This window comes from Pyrus communis, chromosome 11, assembly GCF_041283825.1.
Source record: "Pyrus communis isolate YQ-2024b chromosome 11, ASM4128382v1, whole genome shotgun sequence".
NCBI classification, from domain to species: Eukaryota; Viridiplantae; Streptophyta; class Magnoliopsida; order Rosales; family Rosaceae; genus Pyrus; species Pyrus communis.
Genome location: NC_142575.1, coordinates 31,744,415 through 31,771,978, shown reverse-complemented (window position 1 = coordinate 31,771,978; position 27,564 = coordinate 31,744,415). Strand labels below are relative to the sequence as shown.

The following is a 27,564-nucleotide window of genomic DNA, read 5'->3' as shown; positions in this document are numbered from 1 at the left end:
GTGTGTAGATAGATAGAGAGAGTGAGGGGGAGGGGAGAGAGAGAGAGAAAGGGAGGAGCAAAAAGGGCCTGGCAGGCGCAGGTGTACCGAATCAAGCAGGCATTAGAGAGAGAAAGCTGCTTTCTCTCTCCTCTCTTGCTGCTTCCATTAAACGTTACAACAAACCGAAAGATCAACGCCTCTCTCACGCCGCCAGCGTTTTTGTAGAGAGAGATAGAGAGGAGAGAGAGAAGCGGCGTGAAACGACCGGGCTGTGTGGTGGCGTGAAGTGTGATATAGCAGTGGAGGAAGAGAAAGTGTGATCTTAGAGAGAGAGAGAGAGAGAGAGAGAGAGAGAGGCCGTTAAAGGAAGCAGGTAACTTTACGGTGGACGCGGGTACACCCGATTCTCAACGCCTATTTGTCCACTTCGGCTCTAGCTCCTCCTACTAATTTCTCACCATTTTTTTTTCTATTTTTCTGAGTTTTTCATTCTGCAACTTTTCCTATTTTACAGACGGCGGAGAGAAAAAATTGATCAATAGATATGGTGCCGAGAACCGCTGGTGTGGAAGGACCACCGCCGACCGCCACCGTGAATGCTGGAGAAAGCAGAGGATGTACCGACGCTGCCGCCTTGCCGGCAGCTAACAACAACCAAGGTGTAGAGCTGAACCGGTGTCCTCTTGCTTAATTTGTACTGTTTTAGTTTTAGATTTTTAATTTCTAATTTTAATAATTTTTGTTAGTTACTAATTTTAATTTTATGTCCAGTTGTGACCATTATTAAATTTTAATGATTTTGTTTCAGTTTTTAGCATAAAATATGGTTTTATTTTTTTATTTTTTTATTTTTTTATATAACTCTATTTTTTAATTATTAAAATTTGAATCAAAACCGCAAAATCCTCAATGGGGTGTTGATTTTTCAGAGATATCTGAGATAGGGTTCTCATGGTTTGAGTTTTTCCCCAAATTTTTTTTTAATATTTTGTTTTTGTGTTGTTATGATTTTTCTGTTGAAGCCAGAATGTGATTTGAATTTTGATGTTAGGTGAGAAAGATGATTTGTACACACACTTATGGTATGCGTGCGCCGGGGCGAATGTTTACGTTCCCCGCCCCGGCGAGAAGGTTTTCTACTTTCTTCAAGGTCATATGGAACAGGTTCTCTTCCTCACCCCTGATCCCCTTGCTACTTTTTCTTTTGTGGCAGCTCCATTGTCCCTTGGTCTGTTTTTTCCTAGTAAATTGTGAAAAACATTCACGCAACGGGAATGTCATTATAGTACAAGTATAATGTTATAGTGTCATCTCTGGCGTACGTAACTTTCTTTCTTACTGTTTTGATGGTCCATTGAGAATGGGGGCATGAACAAAAAAATACATCACGGATTATGAACTTCAGTTGATCCTTTCGATTTTTCGCGTGAGGAGTTTGAAATAGATGACATGTTTGCTTGTTGATCTAGAACAGGTTGAGGCATATGCAAATCAAGACGGTGAAATGGAAATGCCAAGATACAATTTGCCTCCCAAGATCCTCTGCAATGTTGTATGTGTTCAACTCAAGGTAAGTGTGTTCTCTCTTGATGTGTAACAAAATGTGCAATTGAAAATTCAACGGCTCGCGATTGATCTGAATTTGGTTGTTGTCGAATGACAACATGGCTCATTTGTAGGCTGAAGTTCACACAGACGAAGTGTATGCTCAAATCACCTTGCTCCCTGTGACCAAGGTTAGCTAATGAGTGCTAAGATGACTTTGTTTAGGGCCTCATTGGAAATCTACGTTATTATCTGCTTTGGAACTTCCTTCTGACATTTTGAATGTAATATCAACATAAGTTTACTGCTTTGGCACCTTGCAGCGAGACCAGCTAAGTTTAGAGGAAGAAAATACTCCACCCTTGCCTCGGCGAACCAGTACACTATCCTTTAGCAAGACACTTACCCCGTCAGACACAAGCTCACACGGTGGATTCTCAGTTCCGAAGCGACAAGCTGAAGAATGCCTTCCAGCTCTGGTTGGTATCCTTGTCTTTCCATCGAAATAACACCCGTTTGAAATTACATGATACACATTAAGTAATTAATCAGTTGGATAAAGGCCTTGATAAATTTGAATTAGGCGTCTATTGTTTCTATTACTTTGGATTATGCAAGTGTCATCGGCAGTCTTGCATCAGTTCTTCACCTTTTCCACTCATTTCTACCTCATGATATTTATATCAAATAATGTGGTTAAGAAGCTAGTTCATTTAAATGTTACAAATGTTTTGCAGGACATGTCTCAGCAACCACCGGTACAAGATTTGGTAGCAAAAGACTTGCAGGGAAAGGAATGGCATTTTCGCCATATATATCGAGGTATCTTTAAATTCAGACGCTCTTGAACATTCATCTGTGAAACCAACTTAAGTGTGATTATTAGTACCTTTTTGTAGTAGTTTTAGAAAATTTAAAAATTCTTCATCGTGCCAAGGCGAAAAAGAATGCAAGGCTGATTCTGTGCAATACATTATGCAAAATAATCCAACTGCAAACGAGTTTCTGCACATGTAATCACCTTTATGGTTTACAAATCATGCGTGTTTTTCGCTTAACCTTCTCAACTGCATTCATCAGATAAGAGTAATCTTAAACTTATGATGCATTCCCCATAATGTAGGTCAGCCAAGGAGGCACTTGCTTACTAGTGGTTGGACTACGTTTGTGACTGCAAAAAGACTTGTTTCTGGGGATGAATGTATCTTTGCCAGGTATGCTCTCTCTCTGTCTCTCTCTCTCTCTCTCTCTCTCTCTCTCTGTCCCCCCCCCCCCCCCTCTCTTCCCTCCTCAGTTAAAAGGTTAATTAATTAATCTGTAGGAATTTTCTTTTAGTTATTAGTCTTCAGTTCCAGTTACCTAATGAAAGTTATTCTTACTTCACAGAGGAGAAAATGGAGAACTGCGTGTTGGCATACACCGTGCGACCAAAACACAAGATACTGCATCAGCTTCTCTCATTTCTGGCCACAGCATGCAGCATGGCATACTTGCGAGCGCTCTCCATGCCATTTCTACTGGTACCATGTTTACTGTTTACTACCGTCCATGGTAAGCTATTTGATCCTATGAGCTAATAACTTTTAGTTTGAATGTGTAAAGTGTCATTGGGTACTACTATACACATTTTCGTATGTTTTAAGCATGAATCTGTTTTTGTGTCTGCAGGACAAGCCCTGCTGCATTCATAATTCCTTATGATCGATACATGAAATCAGCCGAAATTGACTATTCCATTGGAATGAGATTCAGAATGTATTCCGAAGGTGAAGAATGTGCAGATCAGAAGAAGAGGTAATCAAGCCATGACTTGCGAATGCAAGAATGGATGGATAAAAGTTAAACAGCTGCGATCTTTTGACCGAACATGTTATTGTATGAAACAGGTTGGAAGGAACTATTATAGATATCGAGGACAACGATTATTTGAGGTGGCCCAATTCAGAATGGAGGCGTCTGAAGGTACCCAAGTTCCGTTTTCTGACCATTTCAATCTGATCAATAATTATCTTAGCATCTGTTTCTAATCATTCCATTTTTATTTTTTTTATGTGTCCTTCCAGGTGCGATTGGATACCGCATCAGATACATGCTTCCATTCTGAAAGGCTCTCTCCTTGGAATATCGTACCTCTCAAACCTAACAAGAGGGCACGTTTACCTGGTTTGCCATCACCCGGGATTTCTAGCTTGGCCAGGAATGGTCAGTAACTCTTATATATCTCCTTGCGGAAAGTTTGCCTAGATTTGATAAACGCTTCATTCTTCACTTCAGTTTTAATGGAATTTAGCTCAGGGTTCTTCAACTTATCTCTCTTTTTCTCTTATTAGGCTCGTTGCTGATTTCAGTTGAGTCCACACGTCCAAGAAAAAAAAAGGTCTTTCAAGGTCAAGAAACTAGTGATCCACCTGCTCATGGACCGCGTACACCAAAACAGCTATTACAGTTCATTCCACCCCCAAATCCTGACTGGGACTACACACAGTTGGGATTGGAAAACAATCTCAACGTTCCAATAAACGACTCACTTTATCAATGTCCTGGCAGTCCAAAAGCTCCAAGCCTTACTAACCAATGGCCACCAAAGTTTGGTTTTGGAGTCTTTGACAGCGGCGCGTGTAAAAGAAGCATGTCAGTTCCAAATATTTGGTCCTCAGGGTCCCAGAAATTGAGAACCTTCGAACTGAGGAACGAGACTCAATCGCCACTTGTCCAACCCAAGACCACAATGCTTTTTGGAGTCAATATAGTTACTAGTTACCCGGAGCTTCCTTCACCCCAAGTTGCCAATTCTATTGAACTTTATAGTCCTTGTTCTACTCCTCCAACGTATCATTCAAGTGTTTCTGAAACAATCCAGCTGTCAGAGACATCGAAGAGTATGTCTGGTGTTCGGTCAGAGAAACAATGCAGGAAATGTTGCTCTGTCAGTAACAGGAGTTGCATAAAGGTACATTATGCGTGAAACGTCTTCTGAGTTGCCTTTCCGAACAAGTTGAAGAAAAAATTATGCTAATTGAATTGTATTTCGCATTCTAAATTATTCAATCAAATTATACTTTAGCGATTGCACTTACGATGTATTTGGATGTTTACTTAACAAGCAAGCATCCGCATAGGGTGGATTGGTTGCTGAAGGCTGGCTAATCTTGACAAGATTTCGATGCTCTTTCAGGTGCTCAAACACGGAGCTCCTGTTGGAAGATCGATTGATCTTACGCACTTTGATGGTTACAATGAACTCATTTGTGAGCTTGACCAGATGTTTGATTTCAAAGGAAGCCTGATCGGTGGAAGCAGTGGATGGCAGGTAACCTACATGGATGACGTCGGATACAGGATGCTGGTAGGAGATTACCCGTGGCAGTTAAGAACTAGAACTTATGCTGTGACTTAAAAGTTTTCGATATCTGTTGTGCTTTACCGTCTGATCTGTTACTAACTTGGTAATCACGCTACATATGCAGCGAATTCCTGTCCATGGCGCAGCGATTGTTCATCTGTCCAAAAAATGAAATCGACAATCTGAATCCAGGCTCCCTGAATGCAGTATCTGTCTAAGGATTCGCTAAGAGGTCACAAGTGTTTATCTGGCGCAAGACAGCGAACACATGGTACCGGCAAACATGTCTACTTGAAACACCGATGTGCGCTTTGCGGTATGTATGCCAACGCAACCGTGACAATTTGCTGTTCAAGGGTAGCAATGCAAATTCAGTATGCATGTTGTTTAAGTTAAACCAAAAGCATAAAAATATCGTTGTTTGTTGTTTGAAGAATGCTAGTGTTTTGTGATACAGGAAGCCTAAGATTTTACAATTGGACGATTGTTATCTTTTTAAGTTGCTAGAACGTATAAAGTACGAACGCCTACAAGTGACCAATTAGATAGCGTATTAAGCAAATCAGACGATATAATACTCATTAGATGTTGTAATAGACCTTTGAACTGTTGCACAATCACGTGATCTGACTAATGGACTCTAGAATTTGCATAAGTTTTAGTAAAAAAGGTCATTGAGATTGACACAAATCCTCACTTTGTTCACTAACAGTCAAAATTGATAGAAGTGGTATTTGAGTTTGTCCACTGTAAATCATTTTGATATTTCCATGTATTTCCATGAAATATCTTTCAATATCTTCTCTAAGTGGAGGGGTTGGCTTGACAAAAAAGTGGTCACGCAATCGTTTACGTGACAATTTAATGAGGACATTGACTGATTTTTTTACATAAGCATCATAATGATTTACATTAGACAAATTCAGGAGCCACTTCAATCGATTTTATTGTCAAGGATCAAAGTATAGAGTTATGCCAATCTCATAGAATATTTTTACTAAATTTTTTTTCTTCAAGTTATGACATTTCAATTGTTCGTATTAAGTACGTGTTCATAATATAGAGGATTCTCGTTTATATTGGGCCTTGTTTGGGCCCCCCTCACATCGTAGTACCCATAGGCCGCCGACCCTAATCCAAAGGGATCAAAACGTTACAAAGTTTACCGCCACCAACCGTTTTCTCACCAGACAAAATCCAACAGAAACAGAGGAAGAAAATAACCCAAACCAAACTCCCCCAATCTAAAAGCATGAAATCTGTGTGTCCAGCTCCACCAATCACATCCGTTCCAAAATTTCCTCCACCCTCTTCCACGAATATCTCCGCTCTAGTCAATGTCGCTACGCCTGCGCTCAATTTCCGGTTTTCACCGCACCCGATTCGCCGTCGGAATGATCTCCGGAAGTCGCAAACTGCTGCAAGATCTCAGTTTTCCTCGAACCCACAGAGCAATGAGCAAGAAGAAGACGACCCAGATGCCCAAGTTCAAGACCTTGTGGTCCCACAACATTGGTTGACCCCCTCAAAGGCCCTGGAGGTACAACTTTCCTTTTTTCTAAGTGTTCGTACCTTCTAATTTATGTTCACTTTGTTTAGTCTCGTGACAATTGACAATGTTAACGAGAAATTCTTCGTCTACCAGTGCAAATGCAATAGTTGCTCGAGTATAATAATAGTTAGTTGCAATAACACCGCCTGCATCGTGCTTTATTTCTATCCGCAGTAGTCTCGTGACAACTGATAATGTTAGCGAGAAATTCTGCGTCTATTAGTACAAATGCAATAGTCGCTCGAGTAACAATTGTAATAAGTGTGCTCTCAAAAGTTTAAAACATGCATAATAAGTTTAATTTCGTGACAACTGATAATGTTAGCGAGAAATTCCTTGCCCTTTAGTGCAAGTTTGCCACATGGTTAGACACAACGTTTTTCTTCAAAACGGTACTTCTAAGTGTCCGTTTTACTACGAAAGTGAGTTTCGAGGGACTTGTTTGTGATGCTTTTAACTTACGTAAATGAAAATTCCAGGAATCAGAGTGGCTGAGGGCTACTTTGCACAAGTGGTTGGACGATGAGTACTGCCCGGAACCCACCAATGTCGAAATCAGCAAGGTTGCTGCTCAGTCCTACTACGATTCTTTACTCGAAAAACAGACGGATTTGGGTGAGATTCTGTTGAAGATGGCCAGAGAATTGGAATCCATTTCCTACCAGGAAAGCTTTCACGGCGCGTTCTCGTCAGCCAACGCGGCCGTGAATTTGATTTCCCAACGGATAGAGCAGGCCTAATTGTCCCTCAGTCCAGTTCAAGGTTTACAAAATTTATCTTGTCCTGCGTTTCCTATGTAATAAAAGTATATGTTTTTTCTCAAAACGTCTGTCCGAATAGTCAGTTTTATAGAAAGAACGGACGTCTTGCAGAGAGAATTTTGGACACAGTGAATATATAGATGTGTATCCTTTGTCACTCAGCATGATGCAAATGAGGGATACCAACATAAGTCCTAAGAATGAGCTCTGGAGTCCACTAGATTTTGAGAGAAATCTCGAACGGTTGTTTAATTAACAATTGATAGATGATTACAACAGGAGCCAGACAATGGCTTAAATAAAATGATTACAAGTTTACAACACCTTGGAATAACTCAAGGCCTTAAGAAATTAAATGAAAGTAAAACGACGTTAATTGTATGACAAATGAAAAGTTCGATTTTTATTACAGAACTTAAAATGCAGTTTTGGGAGTCTAAACGATCTCGGATGGTCAAATTCCATCGTACATTACATCAAAGAAGTGAGTTTGAACCGTAGCATCGTTTTCTTTCCAGAGAGGTACCATGGGCCAAAATTGGAAAACGGACGCCAAATATGAAAATTCTTAGACTTCTGTCTGTCCATCTCCTCTTCAATCAACTTGCTATTTGTTCTACATCACTTTGCAAATAAGTAGTGACAATGAGTGAATGCTTAATGCACCTGATCTGGTGCAGGAAATTCCAAATTCTTGAAAGATGTAAAACCTCCATCAACAACCAAATTATGGCCACTAACATATTTAGCCTCATCTGAAGCTAGGTAAAGTGCAGCGTTGGCAACGTCGTTGGGTTCGCATTTTGCTCCGGCCAAGACGCCAGCACTGTGCGTTATTTCCATCAGCCGTTGTCTATCAACCCCCGGGAAAATTTGAGTCAGTTCCTCGATCACAAACGGGGTTGGAATCGCAAATGGCGATATGCAGTTGACACGGATTCCATGCCTGCATAGCTCTGAAGCCACGGACTTCACAATGCCAATGACAGCAGACTTGGACACGGAATATGTGTGCTGTGCGAGTCCTCCCATCAGTCCCGTCACGCTGGCTGTGCAAAGAATGGAGCCAGTTTTACGCGGGATCATCACGCGCGATGCGTGCTTCATTCCTGCCACGACTCCACGCACGTTAATGCTCATGACGCGGTCGAATGCTGCTAGGTCGAGGTCCACCATGCTCGGGGGTGTGTAGCAGGGTACCCCAGCATTGCTGTACATAATGTCAAGCTGGCTATGTTTGGAGATGGTGAAATCGACGGCGTTGGAGATGTCGGACTCTTTCGTGACATCACAGGCAATGAACGTCGCGTTTGGACCGAGCTCTTTCGCCGTAAGCTGGCCGAGGTCCTGTTGGATATCGGCAATGACAACTTTGGCGCCATTGCTGATGAATTTCGATGCGGTTGCTTTACCTATGCCGCTTGCTGCTCCGGTAATCAGGGCCACTTTGCCTTCAAGTCTGCTTTGTCCAACATGAAAACAAATCAACCAAAGGGCAAGCAGATGAGAAATGAAATCGAAAAAAAGGTATCCGGGAATTTGAACTATTCACCCGAATACCTATTCGATTTCGCCTACCTCCCGTTATGGGATGAAAACCCCATCTTGAAGCTCAGGGAAGCCAAAATAGCTCTTGAAATGGCAACATTTTTTCTGCACTCAAGTTCGAATTCTTCATTATTAGAGTAAATAAATTAGAATATCGCTCGAACTATAAAGAAAAAAAAGAAGGAGAAGCTTACCTGAATGCAACCCTGAGCATACTTGAAGGACAAAGATGGGGTTTCTGATATTTGAGCTCAACTGGTTCAACTGGTTCAACTTGCACCCTTGAGTGAATTTCTACCCTTCTTCAAATCTTGGCCAGCTGTTGACTATATGTGCTTTTGGTTGGGGTTGGACCGACAAGTAGGAAGAAGGTAAGAAAGGAAGGCTCAAGAAAAATAAAGCATTCTTAATATATTGGTGCACATGTGGACGTGTGGTCCAATGACTGCGTTACACGTGCATGTGACACATGCATTTTGTTTCTTTGTTTTTGGTACAGAAATTTGTATATGATTTTGTCACATCTCCAACAGTTTCTCTAAGGTGGGTGCGGTGTATATGATTTCTATGGATTTTTGTTGAGTTTTAAAGTGAGAGATTTTGACCAGATTTTAGTACGCTTTTACCGATTATTATAATTTTTTTTAAAGATTTTTTTAGACTTTTAATGTATGCTTTTTTGAAAAACAAGTAAATTAAATGATGTACTTTTGCTGAATTGTAGAGATTTTATATGGATTGTCATAAATTTTTCAACGACCAACTTATTAATAACATTACGATTTTTAAGTTTTTGTCATTGAAATGGTGATGATGGACATGACAAAATGGTCTCATAAGGTGGCGGTGGAAGTGTCATTTCTCATGGTATTGGGATTTAAGTGCATTTTTGGAACAAATGTGGCATCTTTCCAAATTATAAGAAAGCCTATAAAATTGGAAGGTATGATTTTTATTTCTTATTTTCTCTAGAAAACTAATACAAAAGGGCTTCATAAACTTTTTTGTTTTTAATCCAAAGACACCTAACTTTCTTTAATTATATGGACAATGGGCGGTGACAATTTTGTATATAAGTTGAAGTTTTTGCTGCAGTGGTAGTATCGTAAATAAATTCGAATTTTTCATAACCAACAAGTTGAAGTTTGATGACACATGCAAATATTTCATAACCAACAATTTCTAGACTGATTCTTAAGACATTACCCTTCATGACCTTCGTCCTCATCCACATTTCTTGCTGCACAAGAAGTATATATGGAATAAACGTCAACCTCATACTCCCCCACAAAATAGCGTTAATGGGTTAAATTGTTAGTTGTTAGGGGGAGGGGGTCCGTGGAAAGCAAACATGTACCAGGGTGCATAGATATGATTGTTTTACGCTACTGTGGTAAAATGCATTCTAGATTCAGAACTAATTCATTATGTTCTCGGTTAACTTTGTGATATTGAATGAGATTATTGTTTTACTTCTCTTGTAATGTGTGATCTTTATTTTTGGTACTTAAATTTTATCTTTGCTTCAATATACATTTTTTGTCTCTTTGAACGTTACCCCCCATTAAATTGATGAGTTTTTTTTGTTGATGTGATGCAACTAGCTTACACGGCCCATATAAGAGTCTCAAGCTCACCACCTCATCAATTTATAATAAATTATCATACAATCAATTCAAACCAAAAGCACAGATTGATACAATTTTAATACCTTAAAGTATGTCGATCACGAAGGAAAAACATATACACAGGATGACATGGAATGATGAAGTTTTTGCCATAAGTTGTTTTGGGTTTAAACTGCATTCCAACTGAATTCCTTAGTTACGATTTGGCATTCGTGTATACGAAATAGTATGTCGATTTTCAACAACTGAATCATATGCACTTCATCGTCACCTTCTTAAACTCAAAATGTAGCATAATTAATAAATTAAATTGAACTTCGCCAACAAAAAATAAAACCCAAAAAGCAATTCAACTTTTTAAAAGGCTTCTTTCGACAAGTAAATTAAGTTCCTCAGAGAACAGAAGAAAATCAGTATGAAAGTCAGACCGGTAGTAAGGGCGATCTAAAGCCAACAAGGCTCCTTGCTTTACAAAGGCTGGAAGAAATGTCCAACGTACGCAGCCTTACCATATCTCATCTTTCAGAGAGGTTTGATAGAACATTTTCGGGTAGATCCATACCCCTTTGAATTGCCGGCTTTCAAGTTCTTGAACACGATTACTGGAAATAGTCTCATTGAAAACAAACTCGGGAAGGCCATCATACTGCTTTAGTGTCCCACACGTAGATATCGAGACATCATCTGCCAACCCCAGCTTCTTCTTCATGTCCTTCGTCTGAAAATAACTGTCCTCGGTATAAAAATAATCCCGCGGTGGCCTGCATTCAGTCTCTTCATTGCTAACTTCAACTAAATAATCACGATTCCAGCTCAGGTCTTTAGCAAACGTGATATAACCACTCTTGCTGTCTAGAAAGTAGAATTCTCCGTTGCGATAAGCAGCGCATTTGATTGTATCAATGGGACGATCATACTTGTGTTGTGTCCATTCATTGGCTCCACGGTGAAGCACATTCAGCTCAAATTCTCCATCACTCTTCCGGCTCATGACGCAAACCATGCAATCTTGGGAAGTTGGGGGAGACGAAAATGCAGCAACATGATCAGAGAGCTCTGAGGCTGGGAATTTCGGGAGGTCTATTTTCATTGGAACGAAGGGGCGAAAAAAGAACATTGAACCTCCTGGTTGGAACAAAAGAAGCCATCCTTGGTTCGAGGCAAGGCAACTTGTCGTTCCATCAAGTTGCGGAAGACATATCGGGTACTTTTCTCCACTTTTTTTTACCAATAACTGGCTTTGAAGATCAGAATCTTTGTTAAGCTCATTGTCCGTGATCCCATAGAGTAGAAACCAGGGTTTAATATCCGGTGCAGGTTCGACTTTGGCAACAGCTGTGTAAGAAGCTGAATTCCAAGCCTTGCAGACAGTGCGAAAACTTTGAAGCTCGTCGGTGCCTAGACGGTCTGCTATATCCGAGACAAGTTCAGGGGGGAGATAGGACCATTGGCTTTCGTACCTTTTGGCACAGTTGCTCATTGCATATGTATGGCTGCTACTGTCAAGGGCCCCAACTACTTATGTTAAATTTAAGGAACATGGCAAAAGACAGACCAAACACAACAAGGAGCATGTGAAAAAGAATTACACAGATTAAAGCGAAGAAGGCACATTCTTTATCTGTAAGTATTCATAATTAATTGGTTTTTGGATTAATCATTCATAGCATATACCTAATTTCACCAAGAAAAAACACGTAAAACATAAAAGACATCATCAAAATTCAAGAATTTCAAGAGTTTCGTTGAACCCGAATTATTGTAATAGTACATGGTGTTCAATTTCTCTCAATTCAAAGATGGGAAATAATTTCTGCACACCCGAAAATATACCCTTATATCTACTCTCCTTGTTTCTGTCCATAGATTCTGGATTGATTTTATCTATGCAAAGACAAGAGAGAAAAGGGACCGTGCGGAAAAGATGGATGTGTGTAAATCATAATTAATAGCGATCGAACAATGTATAACAATATTCATACCTCTGGGATTTAGGATGAAGAAGCCCTAGCAGAAAAAGAACAACGTCAATCGAAGGGTTGTTACTGGCACAAGAGTATTACTATACCATTTTATAACTACAACTCGAGAGTTCTAATTTCAGTAGTTCACTGCAACTTTTCATTTCCTTCTTGAACTGTAAAAGTAAATAATTAAATAACTAATATAGCTTGCTTAAATGGATAAATTGACAATTAGAGTTGAACCCAAATTTATAAACATATTTTAGGAATAACTCACTGACGTAGGATTAAAGAAGTTGCTTTGAAATATGATGCGTGCAGATCAGAGGCGTTCGGAGTTGTTTAGAGTTCAAAACAACGTTTTTATTAGTTTTAGGGTTGTTTTGTTAATTCCTACATTGTTTCGCATTTATTTCCTTCGAATTTAATTAGAAGTTTTCTCCTGCAAAGGCTTATGGCTTTCATCCTTCTCCTCCTCCATCTCTATCCACTAATCTGTCATGGAGTTAGTCAATCTTTGAATTCGTAGCATATGTATTATAATATGAATTCACGACATTATTGATATGTCATGGATTTCTGATGTAGAACCGCAAGTCACAATGTGACAGTCGCGATGAAATTACTCGTTAAAAGGGGGCAGATTTAATTGGTGAGGTTAAGTTGTCAAAGCACCCAACTTTGTCTTGGAAACTACTAACACTTTCTGGTAAACTGAAGCACAACAATGGTAAGAACAATGGTGAGAAGCTAGCATTCGATTCCATGATCGATGGACGAAGCACTGGTCAAATTTTTACCAAGTCAGATCTTTTGGAGAGGTTTGGTAGAGTCTGTTGAATAAGAAGAGTATCCAAGATAACTCTAATGATCCCAAGAAGAAGAAAATAGAGCACACTCTTAAAGAAAGCTCACAAAACAAACTAATTAGCAAAGCTTTTCTTATTTAGCTCTAGGCTTTGTTTCTCCTTGGATGATATACAATGCTTGAGGACTTAGGTATTTATAGCAAACCAAATGAAAGCTACACCACACACTTACTTCACTTACAACATCCACCTACTTCACCTACAACATCCACCTACTTCACCAACCTCACACACTTACTTCACCTACAACATTGCCTAACTTTCCACTCAACCATACCTAATTTTGACATTGATTCTTAACACTCCCCCTCAATGTCAGCTCTCATTCTTTGCACTGTGCTGAGCAGACAGCGAAAATTTTCGAGCTTGCCTGTACTCAAACTTTTTGTGAACAAGTCCGCAACTTGATCATTCGTCTTGACCTGTCTCATGTCAATCTCTTCTTGCAGAGCCTTTTCTCCACTTCCTTCAGGATGTTGATGTATATAGGAATTGTAATGGCAAGTGGCAATGCGGATGCGGAAATTACCTCCACGCGTCTTCAGCTTTGTCAGAGAGCTTTTGACAAAATGGCACGCGTTTTCTGAAAAGCCGGGAGCTTTCGACAAAATGGCACACGCTTTCTGAAAAGCCGGGAGCTTTCGGCTTTGTCTCCCACGCTTGTCGGCAAAAGTGTGCAGCTGATTTCTCGCCTTCCACGCGTCTTCTGAAAAGCTGGGATTGCGTCTGACGAGATGGCGATCTTTACGCCGGAAATTCCGGTTTTGAAGAGTGGTGTCTCTTCATTTCTGAATCGGTGAACGCCTCTCCTTTAATAAAGGTGATCGATCACCTCTAGAATGCACACTTGAAAATTGCCCAGAAATCGTCTCCGGCCCGTCGAGATTTCACTCCATCCAACCCTTCTCTTTTAACTTCTTGAAAAATGGCTAGCTCATCTAACCCATCGAACATTTGCTTAGATTTGAGTCTAAGCAATGATCCTGTTGCGCCGCGTCAGGATAAGGTATGGTGCCCGTCTTTCTTATCTTCTCATGGCCCTCTTACAGATGAGGACTCTGTGATGACGGATGCAACAACGGCTACGATAGTAGCTCGGAACCTCCTCACTCCCAAAGATAGTCAGCTGCTTTCAGGACGGTCTGATGAGTTGGCCGTTCAAGAGTCCCTGGCTCTCAGTGTTCAGTGCGCTGGCTCTGTGTCAAACATGGGCCAACGCCTACTTGCTCGCTCCCGTCAGGTTGAATCATTGATGGCGGAGGTGGAGAGTCTTAAGCAAGAGAACAAACAGCTTAAGTACGAGAACCGAAGTTTGCACGTGCTTGCCAACAATTATTCGACAGGCATGAAGAGGAAGCTTGATGAACTTGATGACCGTCAAAGGTTTGCGGCTTTCTTCCAGAGGCACCTCTTTCCTGGATCATCTAGCGTTCCACCAAGGATTGGGGCCTTAAATGATCTATCTTCGGTGCCTCCCGCTCCTATGCCTCTTGCTCCGATGCCTTCTACTCCGATGCCTTCTGCTCCGATGCCTCCTGCTCCGATGCCTCCTGCTCCGAGAGTGTTGCCACGTAGTGGGGCCTCACGTACACAACCCTTGTGAAGGCTCCACCTTTCTCTTTCTTTGTTAGATACATTTGTAATTTCTCGAAAATTAATGAACAAGCTTTGTTTTATTCAGTGCATTGGGTTGCCTCCCAAGTAGCGTTTTCTTTTACGTCTTGCAGCCGGACGAAGCCTTCTTAGGCTCAATTGGAACCCACGGCATGAAATTTATCTTTGAATGGGGGTTGGATAGTATGCTCCCCCATCTTCTGTTGCAGCTTTTCTCCAAATTCTCTGGAGTCTGGTAGCACCTCATTCTCTGAGGACCACCAAGAAGATGCTTCATCAAACACCACATCTCGTGAAGTGTAACATCTTCCACTTGTTGGATCGCAACATTTCCATCCCTTTCTCTGGCTGTCGTATCCCACAAAGATACATCTAACAGCTTTCTTATCAAACTTGCTCCGTACATGATCAGGAACAAATACATAACATACACAACCAAATACTCGAAAGTAGCTAACTGTAGGTTTCATGTTCCACAGTTTCTCAAGGGGTGAAACAAATCCTAACCTTGGTTGAGGAAGTCTGTTGATCACTAAGGCTGCAGTCCTCATTGCTTCAGCCCAAAACCTTCCCGGTACGTTCTTTGCATGTAGCATACTTCGACAGACTTCTGCAAGATGTCGGTTCTTTCTCTCAGCTACACCATTTTGTTGTGGTGTGTTGGCACAAGTGTACTGATGACGTATTCGACATTCCCTTAGGTATTGAGAGAACTCACTTGAGCTATATTCTCCCCCGTTATCTGTGCGCAGGCAACGGATCTTCTTTCCCACTTCTCTTTCGGCTGACTCTCTGAACTCTTCATCACCGGTTATGATTAAGTCATCCACATACACTAGCACAATAGCTAGCTTTCCTTCATTGGCTTTGACAAACAAGCTGGAATCTGCTGGTGTTACTGAATAACCACTTTGTGTTAGAAATTCAGCAATCTTATCATACCACGCCCTTGGTGCTTGTTTTAGACCGTAGAGTGTTTTCCTCAACTTGCACACGTACTCGGGATGAACTTTACTTTCAAAGCCCATTGGCTGCATCATGTAGATCTCCCGATCTAACTCTCCATGCAAGAAAGCATTCTTCACATCCATTTGGTATAGATTCCAATTTTTGTTAGCTGCAAGTGCAAGTAGGACTCGTACGGTTGTAAGCTTTGCTACTGGACTAAACGTTTCATCATAGTCTAGTCCGTATTGCTGAGAGAAGCCTCGAGCCACCAACCGAGCCTTGTACCTTTTAACTGAACCATCAGGACGACGCTTTATCTTGTACACCCATTTGCAGGATATGGGTTTCATATCCCTTGGCTTTGGCACCAAATCCCGAGTCTGATTTTGCTTAAGCGCAGTGATTTCTTCTTCCATAGCTCTTATCCATTCAGAACTCTGTGATGCTTCTCCAAACACCTCAGGTTCTTTTGGTGCTCCATCAGTTATGGCAGCATTGGCATATTTAGGATTTGGCTTTCGTACTCTTGTTGACCTTCTTAGTTGTGCTTGTGGAGTTGATACTTCCACTTCACTAGGTCTAACTTCTTGTGGTTGTTGGTACACACCTGTTTGCCAAGTACTCTTAGGTACTTCTTGCTCGACATCGTCTCCAGCAAGCAAATCTTCAGGCTCATCTGGACTTGATTGGATTTGGGCAGCTCGGTCTCCCAGTTTCCCTTGCAATGTATCTTCTAAATCTTTTGGGTCGGGCAACGCCTCATTTTCTTAGCACCAACAAGATGATGTTTCTGCATCCCATTCTTCCTCCAGGGCTAGAGACGCAACAACATCCCAATCATCTTCAATTTTCTTCTCTGAGTTGGCGACGTTACTTTCTGCAGGCCTTTTGAACCAGCAATCCTTCGCCATATGACCATTCTTTCCACAATTGTAACACTTGCCCTCAAATCTTTTATTATTCTGGGACTGACCACGGTTGTCGTGATACTTCGGAGCTCCCCCTGGCCGAGAACTCCCTCCTCCTTGATGACCTTTTTCCTTGTCACCATTTCTTTTAGATCCACCACCAGCATGCTGCTTAAAGCTGCCTTTACTTTTGGTGTAGAGCGCTTCCTCCTCACCTTTTAACGAGACCCCTCCCATTTGCTTTGCCAAAGCTTCTTGATCGGCAAGCAAATTCTCGAACTCAACAAGTGATGGTTGGGTCGGCCATCCTTGTACAGCGGCAATGAACCCTCGATATTCGGGTCTCAAACCATGGATAATTATTCTCTTCATCCTGGTTTCCCCAATAGGAGCTGTTGGATCTAATTCTGAAATTTCGCGGCATATCGACTTCACCTTGTGAAAGTACTGGGCAATTGTCATGTCGCGTTGTACCATCGATAGCAGCTCATTCTCGAGAAGTTGCAATTTTGTATCGTTCCTCTTCGAAAAGAGTGTAACAAAAGTGTCCCATGCTTCCTTTGGCGTTTTAGCATCCTGAATGTACTCCAACATTTCTTCTTCTATTGTGGTCTTTAAGGCAAACATTGATTTGCCTGCTTTAATTTTCCACTTCCGCAAGACACCGTTTGCATCTTCCGCTGCCGGTTGTGTAACTTCACTACCACCGACAACCTCCCACAAGTCTTGACCTTGAAGGTAAGACTCTATACACGTTGCCCACGTGTTATAGTTTTGGTTGTTGAGCTTCTTGATTCCTCCAACAACTTGAAGATCACCCATCGTATCAGCAAGACTTTGACTACACCGAACAAGCTTGAGTGACTACCGTGCAGAGTAATACACTACTCTCGACACAAAGAAGCTCCCTCTCAAGGTTTGTGATAACCCCAGCAATAATCTCAAGAAATCTTTTCTGATGTGGAAGATCAGTCAAAACTGCAACCACAGAGCATACTCGGAAATTCAAGAGACTTTACAACCAATGCTCTACCAAGAACGATCCCTGACCGACTTGGCTCTGATACCAATTGTTGAATAAGAAGAGTATCCAAGATAACTCTAATGATCCCAAGAAGAAGAAAATAGAGCACACTCTTAAAGAAAGCTCACAAAACAAACTAATTAGCAAAGCTTTTCTTATTTAGCTCTAGGCTTTGTTTCTCCTTGGATGATATACAATGCTTGAGGACTTAGGTATTTATAGCAAACCAAATGAAAGTTACACCACACACTTACTTCACCTACAACATCCACCTACTTCACCTACAACATCCACCTACTTCACCTACAACCTCCACTTACTTCACCAACCTCACACACTTACTTCACCTACAACATTGCCTAACTTTCCACTCAACCATACCTAATTTTGACATTGATTCTTAACAGAGTCTAGGGTAGATCCATATACCCCTTTGAAGTCACATTTTGTCCATTCTTCCGCATCATCATAGCTCGAAAAATAATTCGTCTCGTTATAAACAACACTCTCCGTGCCATTGAGTGCTTATTTTGATGAGGAAGAATGTTAAACAGTACTAAAAGAAGTAAAGTGTGGCTGGCAATGGCTACAATTATTGTGGCAAAAGTAGCAAAACCAAGTTCACCAACAAAAAATTAAGCAAAATCCAAAAACCAATATCTGAATCGATTTGATCTAGTAATTGATAAATATTACCAAGTCTGATCACTTGGAGAGGTTTGGTAGAACTTTGGGTAGATCCATACCCCGTTGAACTGACGGGTCTTCGACTCTCAATCACGTTTACGATCACTAAGGGTCTCGCTGTGGACAAAATTGTTCATGCCATCTGACTGCCTCTGAGTCCCGCAAATAGAAAATGAAACATCCTCATCTTCTGCAAACCCTAGCTTCTTCTTCATGTCATTTTTTTTGAAATAGTTCTTGTCCGGCAAAAATTTTTCCGACTTGGGTTTCGTAGGCTTTGCAGGAACAGATTTTGCATAGCGACAAGATTCGGGGTCTACCCCAATTTTACAAGCATCAACAATGAGCAGCCCCGTCTGTATGGTTGCTGAAATAGAATTTTTGTTAGTGAGTCCGGTAAGCTGCACATTTTAGTGTACCTATTCCTGAACATATGAAGCTGTACTCGATCCACTCTCTGGCTCCGCGGCTAAGTACGTTCAGCTTCAGTAAATTGTTATCGACATGGTACATGACACAAACAGTACAATCTTGGCCAACTGGGGGACATGAAAATGCGGCAGCATGATCAGAGAGTTTCGAGATATGAGGGCTTTTCAGAAGGTTTATTTTTGTTCTTGAGAAGGGCCTAAAGAAGAACATTGAAGAACCTTGTTTGAATACTAAAAGCCATCGTTGGTTCCATGCCAGGCAAGTTGCTCCATCCAGTTATGGAAGCCTCATGGTGAATTTTTGACAGGTTTCGGTTAACAATTGGCATTTGCCGAAAGATTTTTAATGATCCTCTTCCTCCCCATATAATAGAAACCAGGGTTTAAAGTCTGGTTTAGATTCAATCTGAACTGAAGCTGTGAAAGAAGCAGAATTTCAATCCCTTGCAGACACCGCGGAATTTCAAAAGCTCGATCGGGTCTAGACGCTCTGCTATGTTTGACACGAGTTCGGGAGGAAGATCGGACCATTGCGAACTTTGCATAATTTGCATTTGCTTTGACATTTTTCCAAAGAACTGGCAAATATGCTTGCCTAGTAGAAGCTACATAAACAATAAATCAAGGCTAAATTGGCTAATCAACAAACAACATGCATAAACTCTATATGTTATTATAGAACCTGTAGAAATACATGAAAAATGCAGATGAAGCTAAAAGGATAAACTCAAGAAAGTATCCCAGTATCGCAAGAACTCTTGGCTGGCGGTTGTATATTTGTCCTTTTGATTCAGCTAAAAAGACATTAAAAAAGGAACAAAAGGGGCATTCCGAGAATTGAACTCGGGACCTCTCGCACCCTAAGCGAGAATCATACTACTAGACCAAATGCCCACTCGCTATTGTCTGTCAATTTAACCTTTTTGACCAAACCTATAGATACTTCCCTCCAACGCCGTTTCCTAAAATCTACCACTCAGGCGAACATACCACTAATGGTGCCTTTGTCTCAGGAATGAGATCCATTTCGAATTTTTGTGTTGAAGTTGGCAGACTAAAAGATTAGGATTGTCCAAAAAGGAGAGAAAAAAGATACAGGGCGTCAAGTTTATGGATTTTTATGAAGTGAGCAAGTGAGATTGACTAATATCAACCATAGGATTGACATCGAATTGTCCGAATCCTTTGGTCATGGCTCGTATACAGAAGTTCACAGTGAATCTCTATTAGTTGTCTCATTCACTCGAGTTTGAAGTAAACGTTCTTTTTATTGTGGATTGAAATAAATTTATGTATAAAAATCAAAATTAAACATTATTAGTTATCATTACGTATCGAAATTCGCTATACAGAAAAGCTAAACTTGAAACTTCTTATCAAAATTTCGTAAATTAATTGCTAGATTAGAATAATTTAAAATATCATGCATTAATCTACCAACTTTTGTTTTTTGAACAAATTTTTAATGTGTTGGAAATACGATCTAATATAATAACACAACTTTTATTCCTGTTTTGAGTTTTCCCTCCAATTAAAACCTTCTGGATTCCAACCACATTAGGGTTTTTGATTTGACCAAAAAGAAATAACATTTTCCATTTCAATTTCTCTGCTACAACAGCCATCTCAGTAATGAAAGAGTGATTTGTTCTCTCCTTCTCAGAGTCTACAACCCCTCTTGGGCTATGGCTGTTTCTCACACCGAGACCCAGAGTTTGGATTTTCTGTCTCACCGATCAGGTAATCACTGCTCATCTTCATATCAATTTCTTCACTTTTCATCTGTTTTTTGATTCATTTCTTGCAAACCCATCTGTAATTATTGTTAATCAGAGTTTATAAATTGTTGATTAGAGTTTCTGTTGGGTTCTGATTAGGATATGAACTCAAAGGTGTTGATGAAGTTGATGAACATCAGCAGCAGCTACAATTTCAGGACACTGTGCCGCTTGAAGATGCTTTTGTGCCTGACAGCCCTTCAATGGAGGAAACCCAGTTGGTCGATTTTTTGGATTTTTCCAAAAAGACTAGGACTGGTGTACATGAGTACGAGGAAGAAGTTGTGCTAGACAGTGAGGACGATGAAGTGAATGGAAGCAGAATAGTGAGTGTTAAATCCAATGTGTTGTTGGATCAAAAGCTCGGTCTTCATCGCGAGCAATTCGCTGCAGGTTAGCTTTCGGAGTGTTCTTTTCTTCTTTTTCTGTGTTGTGTTTTTGTTCATGTTTTATGTGGAATGTGTGATTAATGAATCTGTGAGGAAGTGCTTTTGAGAAAGCACTTTTGTTGGAATACTTTGTGTAATTGTATTTTATGTGGATTGCGTGCTTAATGAATACGTAAGGACGTGATGTTATGTGGAACGTGTGTTTGATGTATCTTTGAAGAATTGATTCTAAGAAAAAAGCACTTTTCTTTGAATACTTTGTGTGTGTATTTTATGTGGAATGCGTGAGAAAGTGATTTTATGTCGAATGTCTGTTTAATAAATCTGTAAGGAAGTGATATTGAGAAAAGCACTTTTCTTTGAATGCCTTGAAGGACAAGTTTCTCCAATTAATTATGGTACGACTGAAGGGGAGAAGAATGAAGGATCTCTGTCGCTTGTTAGGTTAAATTATATTGACTCTCAGGAACCTGGGGAGTCAGCCCAAGCCAATGCACTTGGTTTTGTGGACCTTTTTGTGTCATTGAACGACGTTTTGGGTGGCTCTCCGGAAATTGATGATCACAAGAAACCGGTTAGGGAGAAATCCCCTCCTGTCTCAAACACAAAGGGGTTTCAAAGGTTGGCTAGGATGAAGTCTCAAGTTGAAATTGAAAAGGCCTTTGAATGGGTTGATCTTCCTGAGGAGCGTTGGGGAGTTGATCTCATTAACAAGAAGATCAATTCGTCTTCTGATTTTCGAGAGTGCAAGCAGAGATCCGTTGTACAGAATCAGAAAGTCAGGCATGGTGGTGGTAACAAAAAATGTATCAGCTTGGGCGGTAAGAGCAAAGAGAAGAAAATAATTCAGGGCCTCCATAAGGAAATGACAGAATTGGAAGGGATGATTGGAAATGAATCTGACAATAAGTCGGAACAACATTTGGATGCGAAATCAACAGGACTGCAGAAGGAAGCTAGTGACGCAAGAACAGATATGGTTGACATGTTTGATGTTGGCTTTAACACTCAAATTGCTGCTGAAGCTATGGAGGCCTTAGCTTATGGGGACCTTCCCGACTGCAATTTTGCTGATGCTTATCAAGGTATGGAGAACACAGCAGATGTTTCACGAGGTGCTCCAGAGAACAAAGCACTTTTGGAACTTCCTCTTCGAAAGAGTGATGTTCCTGATATAGGAGGCATTAACGAAAATGCAAAGCGAAGAAAGCGTTCAACTAGAACAGTAAGGAGAGTAGCTGCTTCATATCAAAAGCAATCTTCGAGTTGGGAGTTAGATCCTCATTTGGCAGCACAAACAAAAGGGAAAAGAAGCAGATTCTTTTCTGAACATTGTAGTAATTTTGCTGACGCCAATGGAAATTTTTGTAGACAATCTCCTAAGCGTACCAAGCATCGAAAGGTAGAGAGAGCTTCTGGAGGTAGGTCAGTAGGGACTGGGGATGAACCTAAGAATCCAGGAGAAAGGGTGAATGATGTTACAGGGAACGGTATTATTAAATACAGAAGAAAGAAGAGACGTTTAAATGCTCATCCATCTGAAATAATCAGTGGGAGTGAGGGCGGATTTAACAAGCGAGTAGAAAGCATGAATAAAGTTACGAAGGCGGATATTATTACATACAAGAGAAAGAAGAGTATCAGCCCTAAAGAAAACTCTTCCAAATCTTATGTTTCGTCTGAGCGAGATAAAAACAGAACAACCAGTACTTTGAACTTAGAACCATGGAGCCATCCGAAAGGGAAAAGAACACGTCTCAATGCCCGAAGAAATTCTTGCCTAGCTACTTTACTCTGCACTTCATTTCCAATAGTTGATGGAAAGGACAGCACTTCCCGTTTTGCTGAAAGGCCAGAAAGCAACAACAATATAAAGGGAAAGATACACTCATTGGATAAAGATTCTGGCAGATCCTTGCTAGTGTTACAATCCGGGAAGCTAGATGCCAGAGATCCTACATCACTGGTAGACGTAAAAAGCCATACCTCAGTAGTGTCATCTGGTTCAGAATATGCTGCTCAATCTAACTCTACCACTGGCATAAACGTGGGATCATCCAAACATGTGTCTGATGGTCATCACAGAAAGACATACAACAAAAACTTGCCCAAATCGTCCCTTTTGAAAGAGCTTTTTGGACTGGGTGTCCCTGAATCAACACCAGATTATGCATGGAAAGACTTAAGAAGGCGAAGAAACATGGCATATGTTTGTGTTCTGTTTAGCCAGCACTTGGATGGTGCTACCATTAAGCAACAGAAAAAGGTAGATACTGAGTTTGTATAATTTTGAGACAGCTAGATGATCCACATCTAACGTTACCTCTTTTTTCATAATAGGTCATCACACGACTGGGCCTATCTGTTGCATCATGTTCTACTGATGCAACACACTTTGTAGCAGATCAATTTGCACGTACAAGGAACATGTTGGAATTCATTGCTCTTGGTAAACCAGTGGTAACTCATTTGTGGCTTGAGAGTTGCGGGCAAGCAAACTGTTTGATTAGTGAGAAAAGCTACATTCTGAGGGATGCCAAAAAGGAAAAGGAAATAGGCTTTAGCATGCTTGTTTCACTGGATTGCGCGAAACGGTGTCCACTTCTAAAGGTAATGCATGCGCTTTTGTTCATTTAAACTGATAACTGTTTTTCTTTCATCCATGTTATTGGGGTGTTCCTATATGATTGTGCTTAAGTAGCAGGGTCGAAAAGTCTTCATCACGCCAAACATAAAACCCGATAAAGAAATGATGATTAGCTTGGTGAAGGCAGTCCAAGGCCAGGTATCTGCATCGTCGTTACATACATAATTTAACAATTCGTATCCCATGATTGAACTCTTAATGATACACAATGTTCCTCAGCCAATTGAGAAGATTCAGATGTCTGCAGCAAAGGATAAAGAGAATTTCAAGGACGTTTTGATTCTTTCTTGTGAAGAAGACCGTGCGGTCTGCCTGCCTTTTCTTGAGCAAGGTACTAGCATTCCATTCATTTATCCGTCTTGCTTAGTAACTTAAGACTCTTTTGTATCTATCATGCCTCGCAGGGGCAGCAGTTTACAGTTCAGAACTTCTGCTAAATGGTATAGTTATCCAGAGACTGGAATACAAGAGGTGAGTAATAGTAAAACATGAATGTAATATTCATGGTTTGAAGTTATCTACGGAATTAATTTCGAAGATTATTGCTTAGTAGATTGTAATTAACTTGTAATTATGATTATGCGATGCATAATTTGTGGGAATTAGTCTTAACGAGTTCTTATTTCTCAAATACTTTGCTTCGCAGACATCGGCTCTTCACAACTGCTGTCAAGAGTTGTCCACCGGCCGTAGGCCCTTCCGTGTAATGAAGAAAACTCTGTAAAGTCATGTAATTATCGCTGTTTTCGCAGTTTTTGTTCAGAACTTTTCCAGATTATGAATCCCTTCGGGATTGTAGTGAAGCCGCTGAATCGCGCCGGCTCTGGTTTAAACTGGTGTACATTTTGGAACATTTCTTGGATTTCAGTGGCATTTTGAATGGTAGCTTGTGATTAGCCTCCAGTTCTTCGGTAATCCTTGTTTTGAACAGAATTTAGGCCTGGAATTGCTGCTTTTATCGGCGTTGTTCTCTTATATAAACGATTCAACGTGGTAAAAGAATGTTCAAATGCCAACATCATGCGATCTTAAAATAACACGGGTAAGAACCGCACGTTTTAAATCGGTCCCGGACCGCACATTTTCGACAAATTGCTCTTATAAATACAAGAAGTCCAAATAAGATGTGCAACTTTAAATAGAGGATACAATCATACTCTCCACTTTTCTCAGCTCCTGGTTTGCATCACATGATGAAAGTCCCATTAGACCGAACTATGGCAGAAGACTTCTACGACGAAGGTGCTGCAACACGAGTCATTTTCCGGGTTTAGTAATGATAAAAACTTTCTTTTGTGCTACAATTACAATCGGTTTATCCCGTCTATAGGCTTCTTTTAATACTTGTGCAAGCATAAGAACCACAGGTCCACAGACGGAGAAATAATAATTTCTAAGCCGAATTCTTGCCAATACGCATATACTCGCATAATTTTGAACCGCATTTTTGTTAAAACATGATGTACACAACATGAACTTCATAAACTAGATAGTAATAATTAAAATCCTAACATATTGACGAAAGATGTTTTAAAGTATAGAAATACCACATACCAATTTGACACATTACTGACTAGAATCAGGAGGTTGAGTATTCGGATTGAAACTTTCATAGCCTCCACTCGTTGGTGCTGTTGGATTGGGTTGATACATCGAAGGTGCAGTCATAGGAGGGGCACCATTAGAAGCATTTGGTCCTGCGCTGCCAGGAACTGCTGGTGGAGGATTTAAAGCAGGAGGAGGCCTCATGGGAGCATTTAATTGACCAGGCATGCTGGGAGCACCAGGTGGAGCCATCATTGGGATCATGTGTGGAGCAGAGCCGTAACCTGCCACCACCAAGAAATTTTTTTTATATATCATTAGTATTAGATAGTAAGATTCTGCTGCCAATGATATATTGCTGTGTGTCTGACTGGAAAATAATAATCAATACAATACAGCAGCTATTGGACCTAGAATATAGCTGCATAATGGGGTAACACAATATCGCTAACGTCCATAGCCATGGTAAAAAAGGGATGCCAATTGATCGCATAGGAAAAGATCGAAAAAAGATCACATTATGCAGAAGACTAAAGGACAATACTTAACCAAGCAAGAAATACGCATTCTGTTTTCCCTGCCTTCTAGTAACTGTAGTTTCGTAAAAAGTAGGTAGCATTATTAGCTAAACATCAAGTTGATAGGAACAGAATTACATATACCACACACCCCGAAAGAAAAATTCCAGAACAATAATGCAAACATCGTTTTGGTCAAGCAGCCAAAAACTCTATACATCAAAATGCAAAATACGTGCACTAATAAATCACAGAAACAGCCATCCATTTTCGAGTCACCAAGTCCACCTACAAGGAGATTATTGAGAAAAACCAAAAAAGGCTTGCTGCTTGGAAAGCCGAATCTTTATCTTTGGATGGGAGAGCTACTCTGATTCAATCAGTGACATCTTCCATTCCTATATATACTATGCAGTCAGTAAAGCTACCTATTAGTGTTTGTAAGCGGTTGGAATAGCGTCAGTTTGACGCAACAGAGCGCAGTTCGGTTCAGTCTTTGGTTGAAAATAAAGATTTTACTGTAAACATTCCAGATTACCTGGAGCACTGAGTACAGGAGGTCTTGGCAAAACAGGAGGCCTAATCCCTGGAGCCATCATTTGTGGCATGCCAGGAAGACGGGGCTGAGACATTAGATGTTGATTGTAAGCTGCACCAATATTCCCGTAAGGCTGACCACCATAAGCTGCAGAATTGCCAAGGTGCTCTTTGATCCGTTGGTCAATCAAACTTTGGGTTTGTTCCTGCTCAAATTGCTGATAGTACTCCCGCACATTCGCCTAAATCCACACAAAAAATCAGTAAAAGGCAACGCCAAAAAGAAACGGTAACTCACGCTAACAACACAAAATAAGCCAGTAATACCTTGTGTTTATAACCAGCATTGTGTTGCTTTCTCACTGAAGGCTGAAAAAATGGGAAAAACAAAAACTTGTCAGCAACCAAGATGATCACGATTTCACTAATTTACCGTGGCAAGTTTAACCCGATATAAACATCCCATTTCTTTTTTCTTCTCAATGTGATTAACTCTTGAAATTAATCAAAAAAATTATCAAGCAAAATCGAAATCTCAAACAGATATAAGAAAATAATCGAAAATACGATCCGAAAACTAAAAAAATTAGGGCAGAGAGAGTTTACCGAATCGTGGGTCAAATAAGTATCGCAGTAATCACAGTAATACCTGATAAATTGGAACAAGAAATCGATTAAAGATTAAAAATTTCATGAAATTGGGATACGAATCGCATAAGTGTAATATTCAATGAACGAGAAAGAGATGATACCTTGGCATTGCTCTGAATCGCTGGAATTAGGGATTTACTGAAACTGGAGTAATGCAAAAACCCTAGGGGACTTGTAGAAAGAAGAAGGTTCTGGCTACCCGCCACTGCACCTGAGAAAGTAATGGATTGAAGGTTCTGGACTTGGTGGGCTTTTGGGCCTAACTTAATGGACTCGTTGGTCTACTAATCCCTTTTACTTTTAACAATGCGTTAAATTTTCAAGAGTTCGGTTAAACCACATAACGAGAAGTCTAATTTGGTATTGAATTGCTATCTATGAGATTCAAACCTAAGACCTCTCACTTCCAAGTGAAGAAGAATACCATCAGACTATAGTACTGAGTGGCATAAAGTCGTACTTTTAAAGCATATTAAAATACAAAAATATCAAACATATTTTTTTAGATTTTTACATATTTTTGTTTAATTGTATTCGTTGTTTTCTTTTGATTTGATGGTACAAAATGAATAGAGATGTGTGAGAATTAATAATAACGCGTGAAACTCATTTTTCTGTTAGTAGAAAAATAGATGTGCTTATTATAATTTGAGTCCTCAAATTTTCACGCTTAAATCAAATTCCTTATTACTAAT

The 27,564-nt window shown here is 40.3% G+C and overlaps 5 protein-coding genes and 1 non-coding gene across 8 annotated transcripts; 3 read left to right on the top strand and 3 right to left on the bottom strand.

The window, feature by feature from the left end:
- Window positions 1–374: 374 nt before the first annotated feature.
- Window positions 375–5,560, top strand: LOC137741403 (auxin response factor 23-like). The gene is made up of 14 exons (XM_068481124.2): window positions 375–641; window positions 1,034–1,146; window positions 1,457–1,552; window positions 1,662–1,718; window positions 1,851–2,006; window positions 2,265–2,349; window positions 2,651–2,741; window positions 2,914–3,078; window positions 3,196–3,321; window positions 3,414–3,489; window positions 3,591–3,729; window positions 3,858–4,477; window positions 4,703–4,893; window positions 4,995–5,560. The coding sequence occupies exons 1-14, from the start codon at window positions 527–529 to the stop codon at window positions 5,086–5,088; spliced, it is 2,124 nt and encodes a 707-aa protein (XP_068337225.2). The 5' UTR covers window positions 375–526; the 3' UTR covers window positions 5,089–5,560.
- Window positions 5,561–6,036: 476 nt separating this feature from the next.
- On the top strand, window positions 6,037–7,344 carry LOC137741467 (uncharacterized). Its single transcript, XM_068481173.2, has 2 exons — window positions 6,037–6,410; window positions 6,902–7,344. The coding sequence occupies exons 1-2, from the start codon at window positions 6,123–6,125 to the stop codon at window positions 7,160–7,162; spliced, it is 549 nt and encodes a 182-aa protein (XP_068337274.2). The 5' UTR covers window positions 6,037–6,122; the 3' UTR covers window positions 7,163–7,344.
- A 61-nt stretch (window positions 7,345–7,405) lies between these two features.
- Window positions 7,406–9,077, bottom strand: LOC137743760 (secoisolariciresinol dehydrogenase). Its single transcript, XM_068483703.2, has 3 exons — window positions 8,926–9,077; window positions 8,762–8,836; window positions 7,406–8,642 (listed from the first exon to the last, which is right to left on the bottom strand). The coding sequence occupies exons 1-3, from the start codon at window positions 8,943–8,945 to the stop codon at window positions 7,841–7,843; spliced, it is 897 nt and encodes a 298-aa protein (XP_068339804.2). The 5' UTR covers window positions 8,946–9,077; the 3' UTR covers window positions 7,406–7,840.
- Window positions 9,078–19,626: 10,549 nt separating this feature from the next.
- TRNAP-AGG (transfer RNA proline (anticodon AGG)) lies at window positions 19,627–19,698 on the bottom strand. The gene has a single exon. It is a non-coding gene; the product is annotated as a tRNA-Pro (tRNA).
- Window positions 19,699–20,289: 591 nt separating this feature from the next.
- Window positions 20,290–24,533, top strand: LOC137743407 (uncharacterized). 3 transcript variants are annotated; one of them, XM_068483291.2, is made up of 8 exons: window positions 20,290–20,544; window positions 20,682–20,975; window positions 21,346–23,237; window positions 23,312–23,581; window positions 23,676–23,756; window positions 23,838–23,949; window positions 24,023–24,089; window positions 24,265–24,533. In XM_068483291.2, exons 1-8 carry the CDS (start codon window positions 20,490–20,492, stop codon window positions 24,323–24,325), a joined length of 2,832 nt encoding a protein of 943 aa, XP_068339392.2. In that variant the 5' UTR covers window positions 20,290–20,489; the 3' UTR covers window positions 24,326–24,533. The 3 variants fall into 3 exon arrangements, with proteins under 3 accessions (XP_068339392.2, XP_088535888.1, XP_088535889.1); XM_088679762.1 differs by having other exon boundaries at window positions 20,321–20,544; window positions 23,673–23,756; XM_088679763.1 differs by lacking the exon at window positions 23,676–23,756 and having other exon boundaries at window positions 20,321–20,544.
- Window positions 24,534–24,622: 89 nt separating this feature from the next.
- On the bottom strand, window positions 24,623–27,103 carry LOC137743408 (U1 small nuclear ribonucleoprotein C). The gene is made up of 6 exons (XM_068483292.2): window positions 26,971–27,103; window positions 26,825–26,867; window positions 26,546–26,587; window positions 26,220–26,460; window positions 25,173–25,447; window positions 24,623–24,863 (listed from the first exon to the last, which is right to left on the bottom strand). The coding sequence occupies exons 1-5, from the start codon at window positions 26,976–26,978 to the stop codon at window positions 25,185–25,187; spliced, it is 597 nt and encodes a 198-aa protein (XP_068339393.2). The 5' UTR covers window positions 26,979–27,103; the 3' UTR covers window positions 24,623–24,863; window positions 25,173–25,184.
- Between the last annotated feature and the right edge of the window lie 461 nt (window positions 27,104–27,564).